We start from the raw sequence: 11,583 nt of genomic DNA on the forward strand, positions 1-11,583 counted from the left end.
AATATAGGCTACTACTGCACTACAGTACAACTTAATTGTACGATTTTTTATTCCTACAACACACTAACAGGATGAAAATTGCTGTTAATTACTGGAAACAGAGAATAATACACAAGAATCACACAATTCTTAACTGCAGTTAAGTCTACCCTCATTACAACAACAGAATTCTAGTAAGAGAGTTTCTACAGATACCACAGTAACGGTACTATACTACACAAATATTTCACAGTAATAAAATAAACACACTATTTTTAATATGATACTGTAATACATTACAATAATTTTAAACTACGTTCAGACGTATTCTAATTACAACAGGTTATTACCAAGCACAAACAGAAAAGAAAATTACCATTAAAGTTCGAAATTTACAAAACTACTCAAAATTATAGAATAGGCCCTCTATTTCTAATAAGTTACTATACTACACTACAATAATTTTTAAACTACGTTCAGACGTATTCTAGGTTATTTCTTAGAGATGAAACGTCCCAAAATATATTTAATATGTTTTTATAATTAATAGTTTTCACTTGTAAAGTGATATGTATTGATTGGGTGTACCAAACCTAACATTGTTACTTAGTAATAAGCAGTGAGTCGAATTGTTTGAAGTCTTCACATTCCATATTGTGTACAGTGTATTTGGAAGTTGTATGGCGCACGAGTTGTTGCCAATTTCATGGTGTCAGTAAAGTCATGTTTTGTACTTTTTTACTTTACGTTTTGATATGACCATGGACTGTGTCTGCTTCCATATGGATATGACACCTTAACAAGAACTTTTGATCTATTTGTAGGATCTGTGGGTAGGTTTTCAAAATCCAGAGAAATGTCATTACAAGATACCTATTCATATTTTGACCAGGACAGTTATCTGAACATGTGGTAATTTCTTGAATGGTCATATCTGATATTACACGATTTGCCCATTTTAAAAGACTTGAAGCAATTTCTTTTCTGCCACAAGCTCCTTTACACTCATCCCGTATCATGCAATGTGTTGAAGAGTCACCAGAATCGTAAATAGTGAAGTTGAAGGTCCACAGTTTCCTTTTATAAAAGCTAATACTGCTTATGATCAAACGTGTAGGTACGCACTTCTGGAGATCACAAGTCAAACTTTATGTGTTAGATCTACTTTAGAAAGCTCAGTGTCCAGACACTGTAAATCGTATCTGCCCTTTAACCCGACGAGGTGAGCATCTTGATCGGTTTTCAGCTTCTCTTTCCTCTGGATTTACGGTACTTCACTTTTGAGTCTAGCACTGAATGAATCACAAACATCACAAGTGTCTGTTTCAGAGGGTTTAAATGATAGGTTATATTCTTTGTTAAATACATCAGAATACAAGTATGGTTTAGCAACGAGTTTTGGGTCAACATCATATTCACCACCGTTTGAAGTATAAAGAGTGTACATTTTCTTGATACTTATTTCTGGCCCTAAATACCTTTTAGCGTTTTACCTCTTGTATAATGGCTCACGTAGCTAGGGAATGATGATATTCAGCTTTTAAGATTTTCTACGATTTCAGGTGGTGTTCTATTGCAGTGAGTGTGTTTCCCTTTTAGGTCTGTTTGTACCAGACCCCCTTGTTTTGTCTTCTTTAGAACATTTACAACAACATTATTTGAAATCGCCGGCCCCGTGGTGTAGGGGTAGCGTGCCTGCCTCGTACCCAGAGGCTCCGTGTGTGATTCCTGGCCAGGTCAGGGATTTTTACCTGGATCTGAGGACTGGTTCGAGGTCCACACTCAGTCTATGTGATTACAATTGAGGATCCATCTGTTGGTAAGATGGTGGCCCCAGTCTAGAAAACCAAGAATAACGGCCGAGATGATTCGTCGTGCTGACCACAGAACACCTCATCATCTGAAGGCCTTTGGGCTGAGCAGCGGTTGCTTGGTAGGCCATGGCCTTTCAGAGCTGTTGAGCCATGGGTTTTTTTAATTTTTATTTATTTGAAATCTCCAAGGTATTTAAAATCATAACTTTGCAAATGTTAACACCGTTGTTATTAACGGTGAAACTGTACAAAATGGTGACTTGGCTTTGCCAGAATCTACATTTCACTTTCTGGAGTGAGCTGTTGGTTGACTATTTTTACAAGATCTTACAAAATGTCCTTTAATTTCATTATTGTTTTCTTCACTCCATTATCTATTGAAAATATCTTGTTTTTCATTTTCTGATAACTTGTCATAACACTTCTTCCTACAAGAAGTAAGTAATTAAATAAGTAATTAGTCTTTATTCGTGGCGAAGTTAGGGCTCAAGGCCCTCTCTTACACTTAACCACAATATTTAAAATGATTAACGTACATATAATATTTAAATACAACAGATCTTTTAAAACAATATGGTACTAATAGAAAACTTGGAGATTGTAATAAAAAACTATTATAGAATGTACAACACTACAATCTAAGTGTACATGATAATAAATATAAAACTAACACTAGTGATAATAAGAGACGGAAACACAGAAAAAAAAAACCTATAACTAGCAAATATATTTCTAATTTTTATGAATATATGCTCATTCACGCACTCATTCACACTACACACATCGAAAGTCAGCTAGAGGTATTCAGAAAGTGATTTCGGCAATCCATCTTAAATCTCCTACGAGAACGCAAATCCCTAATGGTAGCAGGTAGGGTGTTCCACAGCCTCGCGGCAGTGACTACAAAGGAGCGGTTGTAGGCCCTGGAGTGACTGAGAGATATTGTTAAACAGGAGCCAGATCGTGTATCGTGGTTATGATAGGAGGAGAGGTAATTAAATTTTGAAGAGAGATAATTCGGTACACCTGTGTTTAGAACTCCATGCAGAAGAGACAACATGTGGAGACTGCGACGCTCATGAACACGAAGCCATGACAACTCCCTGTAATAAGGTGAAATGTGAGAACCATATCGCAGCTTAAATATGAATCGTATACAGGTGTTTAAACTCCGTTCAAGCATCTTGTTACTGTCTTGAGATATGTCCGTAAGTACAGTGTCGCAGTAGTCTAGAATTGGTAAGATTAGGGATTTTACCAGTTGTATTTTAAGATTTGTAGAGTAGCGTTTGAGAGGAAAAAGGGATTTCTGCACTTTATGGCATGTATTTGTCACTTGTTCAGTCCAGTTGAGGGTCTCAGTCATTATAACGCCTAAGTTTCTTACTGACGTACAATAGGGCACGACAATGTTATTTAAAATAATTGGGGGTACATGTCTACTTTTTAACAAGTTGAGGTTTATTTTGGTACCAAATATAATAGCCTGAGTTTTGTTAGGATTTATTAACAAGCTGTTATTTTTTGCATAGTCATTCAGTCGTCGTAAGTCAAAATTTACTCTGTCAATGGCTACATCTATGTCTTGTGGATATGAGTGATAATAAATCTGAAGATCATCTGCATAGATATGGTACTTGCTATATTTCAATGCGTCCCCTATGTCGTTCCTACTAACAACAAATAAAAGTGGGCCCAAAACCGACCCCTGCGGGACACCTATTGATTTGTTGTGCCATCCTGAGTACATTGTTCCTACTGATACTCATTGCCGACTGTCAGTGAGGTAGGAGCTAAAAAATTTAAGTGATGTCATATTAAAGTTGAGACTACGGAGTTTCAGCAATAGTAACCCAGGGCTAACTGTGTCAAAGGCGCTGCTTAGGTCTAGTAGTGTTACTACAGTCACATATCGTTGGTCTATCGCTTGTCTGATGTCGTCCGTAATTCGCAGTAATGCTGTCGCGGTACTATGTCCTTTTTTAAAGCCGGATTGAAAAGGGTCAAGGAGGGAATTTTGGGTCAGGTATACAGTGATTTGTGCATGAATCAGACGTTCGAGTGCTTTTGCGAGGGGTGGCAGGATGGACACAGGGCGGTAATCTGATGGAGAATCCAAGGTATTGTTTTTCGGGATAGGCCTTATTAGTGCGTCTTTCCAAACGTTAGGGAATACTCCATTGGTCAGGCAGTAGTTGAATATGTGAGTCAGTATTGGTAGTACAGCCCCGATGATGTTTTTAATTAATTTTATAGAGATACCGTCATTACCTGTCGTATCGGAAGTGATAGAGTACAACACACGTTTAACATCATTTGCGCTAACGGTGTGGAAAGAGAACTGGTCGCACTCGGAAGAGCGTGCTAAGTTTGTGGGATTAGCTGGTAATGGAACTGGTCCGACTTTAGGCTGAGAAAAGTAATCATTTAAGGTATCTAGAGATATGGTGGGAATGTGCTCTTCTACGGCTTTGCCTATGCCCAGAGATCGTAACTTCTTCCAGGTTTGGTTTAAATTATTATTTCCCGCTAACTGTTGAAAGTAGCGGCATTTACTGTTTCTAATTAGCTGTTTAACTTTGTTTCTAAGTATCCTGTATTGCTCAAAGTCATCTTTGTCACGTGTTCGTCTGAATTGTCTGTACCAACGGTCACGGCTGGCCATAACAGATCTTATCTCGGTCGTCAGCCAGGGAGAAGGGGGGCGGGTAAATCTAACCTGCCTCTCCGGAGCATGTTTGTCATACAAATTCAGCACTAATGAGTTGAATCTGTTGACTTTTGAGTCAATGTCATGAAAATTACGTATGTCATCCCACGGTAAGTTATATGCGTCATTACGTAGGTCATCTAATTCAATATGTTTTATGTCTCTTAAAAATAACGTAGCGTGCTTTATACTTCGGTCCTCGGATAGAGTAACATAAGTACAATAAGTCGTGAGTTGAAATCCCAGGAGCTGGGATCTGTCCGTGCTTAACGACTTTCTGGGGTTGATTTGAAATTATAAGGTCAATTAAAGTGTGAGTCGAGTGGTCAGGGTAGTAGACATGATTCGTAGCGTTAAGTGGTAGGATTTCCATGTTCAGAGCATGGAATATGTGACACAACTTATCCGATTCACTAGTTTGTTTAAACAAGTCAGTATTAAAATCCCCCATGACTATGACATCTTCGTAGACCGAGATAAGATCAGTTAAAGCTGCTTCGAATTCCCCCATTTGTCTAATATTAGGTGGCTTATATACAATTCCTATTAATATTTTCTTATTACAGTCGAGTTCAACAAACATATACTCAGGTCGCAGGGGAAGGCTTGGTTCTGAGGTGCAGATAATCTTGCATTTTAAATCATTCCTGTAGTAAAAGGCTACTCCACCACCTCGTCTGTCAGTACGGTCATGTCGTAAGAGCGAGTATCCGTCGAGATTTACAGCACATGACGGCAAATCTCCACGTAACCAGCTTTCTGATATGCCAATACAATGCACCTTATTATTTTCGAAAATTGCCTGTAGTTCTTCTAGGTGAGCTGCAATGGATAGTGAATTTAGGTGACAACACGAGAGAGCTCTCGGGTGATTCATCAGCTGTCGCCTCAGAATGGATCCCGTTGCTTCAGAGTATGGGAGGGGTGAGGGTTGAGTTAAGAGGGGAGGCGAGGAATGCGGGTCATTGACACAAGGGATAGATTCGTCTACCAATATAACAGGAAAACTAATAGTAGGTACATGAAATAAGATGAGCTTACCTGAGAACAGCACTGAATACATCCACTGACTATTACATACACACACTCACTCACACACAAACGTAAACTACTGAAAACACACATAATCAAATTTAACAGTCCACTCGTTCATCCTACACAGCTAAGGCATTTAGTTGCGCAATCGTGCATATTTGAAACTTTGTGTTATCTTTCAAAACACATATTCTCCTGTCCTGAGTACAACAGTTTCTTGGTCCCCAAAAGTCCCTAGCACGATTTAATATACTTTTCCTCACACTTGTGAGGGACTCTGTGATAAGAAGTCCACTCCCCTTCAGTGCACGCTTGGCTCGCCACACACGATCACGATCATGATAGCGCAGGAATTTAATTATAATCGGGCGATTTCCTTGTGCAACCACTTGTGCAGATGTCCGGCTTCGGTGCCCCAGCCGGTGACAGCGGTCAACGTCACTCATCGAGAGCTCAATCGAAAACAAGGTGGTCTCATAGTTTTGGCTTGAACGACTATACTTTTCTTGTTAACATATTCCTTTCCAGACAGTGATTTTTCTATCCGTACGTTGTACAGCAATTTTTCTGAATGCCTGACCCGTTTCTTACCAGTCTGTTTGACAGCTGTTCTGTTTTCCACCTTCCTCCTTTTAACTGCTCTATCACTTACAGTCAGTAATAGTAACGTCCTTCTTATCCAGAATACTACATTCATCATCTGATAAATGGCCGTCGTTTTCCAGTACATCTTTTAGGTGCACTCCTTGTTCTTCTAAATGCTGAAGTTTCCTCTTATTACTACCTTCTACCATCAAATCAGTCCGATTCCATGGCTAAATGGTTAGCGTGCTGGCCTTTGGTCACAGGGGTCCCGGGTTCAATTCCTTGCGGGGTCAGGAATTTTAACCATAATTGGTTAATTCCTCTGGCACGGCGGCTGGGAGTATGTGTCATCTTCATCATCATTATTTCATCCTCATCACGAAACACAGGTCGCCTACGGGCGTCAAATCAAAAGACCTGCATCTGGTGAGCTGACCTTGTCCTCGGGCACTCCTGGCACTAAAAGCCGTACGCCATTTCTTTTTTTTACCATCAGCTGAGATGAAAAATTTTGGGAAACACATTCGTCAGCAGTATCACTAGATGTCTCACTGGGTAAATAATCCTTATCATCATCATCATCATCATCATCATCATCTACAGCAGGCTCATTATCATGGTTATTTTCATTTGTTTCTTCTTGTTTACTATGAACATTTGAATCTGAAAAGAAGAGTGGTCTGTAGAACTTTCATTTTTTAAATCAGTTTCTTTTACCTCTATTTTAGGGTTCTTATAAATCTGTAAGCTCTAAGCTGACCTCTAAATTTAATCAAGAACTCTTACCTGTTCTATTTTTGCAATGTAACTTCTTTAACGCCATTTCCACTATTCTAGCAGCATAAGAATCTTGTCTGTACTCCATTTTCACTTCCATTTATACAGTTACTACATTAACACATTAACCATGTACCCAAAATGAAACTAACACCAGTAATGGAGAATAACACAGTGAACAAAGGAACAACAACAACGATGCAGGTATATCGCATGCAGGTATAAGACACTTTGTCCATATACAGGGCAAGCAACATAAAACAGAACCAGTCACGCAGCCCGACAGCGGAGCCTGCACACGGGAGGTGCGTGTGTGACAGGAAGTCCACAGTAAATACATTGAAGCTGATTAGGCTTTTCAGTACTCCAATAATGATATTTTTGTGTATTAATATACCCACTTAGGTGAAACCATGATTTGTCCGGAAAAAAAAACAACACATCAGATTAGGGTCAATTTCTTCGTCATATATCGCATTCAAAACCCGTTCAAAAATCGCATTCATAATGCAGGGTCACCTGGTTTAAGTTCTTGAACTGCAGTAATTTTATACATCTTTAATTTCAATAACTTAGTACCTATTTGAACAGAACCATGGGAAATTTCCATTTCCTGAGCGGGTCGTCGAAGTGATTTTGTAGGAGACTTTTCCAGAGCATTACTAATGAGACCTACAGTTTCTTGTGTGAGTACTGTACGTGGTTTATCACGTTTCTTATCAAGAAGACTTCCTGTTTTATGTAATTTATTTACTAATCTATGAATCAAAGTTCGACCTGGAACTTGAACATCAGGAAACTTCTCTTGAAATAATCTCCTTACAGCCCTCACACTTTCTGTACGGATGTATGAATTGTGTCACCAACGAAACACGTGCCACGTTTCTAAACGTTCAACGACGACTCAAATCAGGCGCAGAACATCTGGCACTGTATTTTGTCACCGGCCGACTTGCTCGTTCACTCACTCACTCACTCCGCATTATTCTGCTCACCTGGTAGTTCTTTTGCATTCTAGTGCACTTAGAGGCAAACGGCGTCAAGTCCACTTGGTGCCCTTTTCCAATACCAGGTGTATGCATGTAGTTTTTGTGGTAAAGGAAACACGTAATTTTCAAGGGAACTTCACTTTTTGTTCATTCAAAATATTGGCCATCTGCTTCTACACACTTTGCCCATCTTTCAGGTAAGTTATGTATACTATTCCAGAAAAACTGCTTGTCCTTTGCGGCAAACCATTCGTCGAGCCATTTTCCAACTTCCATGAAATTGCTGAAGTGCTGCTCTGCAAGTGCGTGCCCCATTGATGAGAAGAGATGATGGTCAGAGGGCGCCAGGTCAGGGGAGTATGGCAGATACGTAAGGATATCCCATCCAGGCAATTTCAAGGTGTCTTTCACTGGGTTTGCTGTGTGAGGTGGCTCATTGTCATGTAACAAAATCACTTTGCCATGTCTTATGGCCAATTCCGGTCATCTTTCGATCAGTGTGTGATTTAAATTAATAATTTGTTGTCTATAGTGTTGTGCATTAACAGTTTTGCCAGGCTTCAAGAGTTAATAATACACAATACCGCTCTGGTTCCACCAGACACAAAGCATGGTCTTCCTGCCGAAGGGATTTGGCCTTGGTGTTGAAGAACCGGCTTCGACAGGTGACAACCACGATTTTCTCCTCTTTGGATTTTCAAAATAAATCCATTTTTTGTCACCTGTCACAATTCGGTACAGAAATTATTTTTCTTTTATGGCATTGAAACGGCATTTCACAAGAGACTTTGCGATTTTCCATTTTCCATTCATTCACATCATGTGGGACTCATTTATCAAGTTTATTGATCTTCCCCATTGCTCGTAAACATCTGCTGATTGTTTCTTGTGACACATTTAATGCTTGTGCCAATTGCTGTTGAGTTTGAGTTGGGTCATCGTCCAGTAACGCCTGCAATTGCTCGTCTTCGCACTTTTGTGGTCTACCAAAGCATGCACTGTCTTTTGCATTGAAATTACCACGTTTAAATTGTCAAAACCATGTCTCACATTTTCTAAATTGATGGAGCGTGTTCACCATACATTTCTACCAGCAATCGATGACTTTCCACAGCCTTTTTCTTTTGATTAAATAAGAAAAGCAATGCATGCCGCAAATGTTCTTTTTCAGGCACAGACGTTGACATGATCACTAAACGGTACAACACGGGCGCTAGTATTTGGTGGACTGGGCTTGTATGTGTTGGTAGGTTAATGTCGGACAAACAAACTGCCGTATGTGTCAAATTCATATGCTGCGTACTCTTCGCTGGTGCCATCTCTTAGTGAAACTGGAAAAAATGTATGCATACACCTGGTAAACCAAATGTGACATGATGCCCTTTATAAAGGTCATATCTCCGTTATTTTTTCCATGTTTATATTTATGTCCTGTGCATAAAAGGTGTTGGACAACACACTATATCTGTATAAATATCACCAACGTCTCATTGAACTGAAAAAATTAAAATCTCATATACAGTATGACCCTATCTTATAATAATTTTTGTAACGGACACAAGAACCCAAGTATTCTTGTCCTGGGAAATGGTTGCTGACTGCAGCTGTTGGCTGAAAGATTTCTAAGAAGGTAACTTATTTCCAGTTATTGAAAACTCGTGAAGTTGACATAGTTTTTATAATTTTTATTTCCAATATGTAATAGATAAAAGGATTGAAGAACACATTTCTTTATTACGGTGAAGTATCCTGAAGTTTTAAACAATAACATGCATTATAATAATAGACTGTTATGCCTTTCAGCGTTCAGTCTGCAGGCTTCTGTGAATTTACCAAAACATCGCCACAATCCTCTATTTGCAACTAGTGCTGTGGCCTCATTTAGTTCTATATCTCTTATCTTTAAATCGTTAGAAACAGAGTCTAACCATCATCGTCTTGGTCTACCTCTACTTCTCTTACCCGCCATAACAGAGTCCATTATTCTCATAGGTAACCTATTCTCCATTCGCCTCACGTGACCCCACCACCGAAGCCAGTTTATGCGTACAGCTTCATCCATCGAGTTCATTCCTAAATTAGCCTTTATCTCCTCACTCTGAGTACCCTCCTGCCATTATTCCCATCTGTTTGTACTCTCAATCATTCTCGCTACTTTTATTTCTGTTACTTCTAACTTATGAATAAGATATCCTGAGTCCACCCAGCTTTTGCTCCCGTATAGCAAAGTTGGTCTGAAAACAGACCGATGTAAAGATAGTTTCGTCTGGGAGCTGACTTCCTTCTTACAGAATACTGCTGATCGCAACTGCGAGCTCACTGCATTTGCTTTACGACACCTTGATTCAATCTCACTTGCTATATTACCATCCTGGGAGAACACACAACCTAAGTACTTGAAATTATCGACCTGTTCTAGCTTTGTATCACCCACCTGACATTCAATTCTGTTGAATTTCTTACCTACTGACATCAATATAGTCATCGAAAGGCTAATTTTCATACCATACTCATTGTACCTATTTTCAAGTTCCAAGTTATTAGACTGCAGGCTTTCGGCACAATCTCCCACTAAGACCAAGTCGTCAGCGTAGGCCAGACTGCTTACTACATTTCTACCTAACTGAATCCCTCCCTGCCCTTTTATACTTCTCAGCAGATGATCCATGCAAACTACGAACAGCAAAGGTGAAAGATTACAGCCTTGTCTAACCGCTGTAAGTACCCTGAACCAAGAATTCATTCTACCATCAATTCTCACTGAAGCCCAATTGTCAGCATAAATGTCTTTGATTGATTTTAATAATCTACCTTTAATTCCATAGTCCCCCAGTGGTTAAAATAACTTCAGTGGGATTGTAACTACTATAAAAGTTACTTTAGGTCTATATCAAAGAGGTTATACAAGTATTATTCTGTGTATTTTTCATTCATTTATTTACTTATGTGTTTTTTGTTTATTTATGTGACTTCTAATTGTTTTTATAGTGCTTGACTCTGGAGAAAAAGAAGGCAACGGAAAAAGCCTCGCACAGACAGCCCATCATCGCTGTTTCATACCTACTCTACGGTGATTGTGAATATTTATTTTGGAAGTAAATGTGCATCCTGAGTGAGTGATAGTATGCCATGTTAAAGACAGGAAATACACTTCATTATTCCTGAATAGCTTTACATAGAATGCATTGGACATTCAACTGAGACATTTCAGTGTGTACTCTATATGTTAACGACTTCAAAGTTTACTTTTCATGTTATCTTATTCAGAAAAATTGGAAATATTTCGTACTTTGTACTAATTTTTGTTAGTACCGTCTTGTGTTCTTGCCTCCAGTTTGCTGTCATTAGTCAGAAAAATTTTTTTTTCAAGGGACTTGTCTGTGATCCCATTATCACTTCTCAAGCGAAATGCTCAGGTAATTTCATAGGATCATATTACTATATATTTTTAAATAAGTGGAAATGTAAGTACAAGATAATTGAAGCCTTGGATGCAATACCAGTACTAATAGATGTAATTTGTTATTCTGGAAAGTTTGATTCATATGCATGAATGTTTTGATTACGTACTAGACAAACTGCTAGACTCCTTGCTTCTACAACCTTTTTGGTTTAATAGACACCTGCCACTGTCAACCCTCATTGGAGAAAGACAATTTATTTATTTCTGTGATAAATCTCTCTCTCTCTCTCT

General features: G+C 38.9%; 1 protein-coding gene across 3 annotated transcripts in view; it reads left to right on the forward strand.

Moving 5' to 3' along the window:
- Positions 1–11,577, forward strand: part of LOC136864543 (F-box only protein 22) — a 477,522-nt gene extending 465,945 nt beyond the window's left edge. For all 3 annotated transcript variants that reach the window (XM_067141655.2, XM_067141657.2, XM_067141656.2), the window contains one exon: positions 10,878–11,577. In XM_067141655.2, coding sequence (XP_066997756.2) covers positions 10,878–10,963 — 86 coding nt within the window. In that variant the 3' untranslated portion in view covers positions 10,964–11,577. The remainder of the gene's footprint in view (positions 1–10,877) is intronic.
- The last annotated feature ends 6 nt before the right edge of the window (positions 11,578–11,583 follow it).

The sequence above is a fragment of the Anabrus simplex genome, chromosome 2 (assembly GCF_040414725.1).
Source record: "Anabrus simplex isolate iqAnaSimp1 chromosome 2, ASM4041472v1, whole genome shotgun sequence".
In the NCBI taxonomy this organism is placed as follows: Eukaryota; Metazoa; Arthropoda; class Insecta; order Orthoptera; family Tettigoniidae; genus Anabrus; species Anabrus simplex.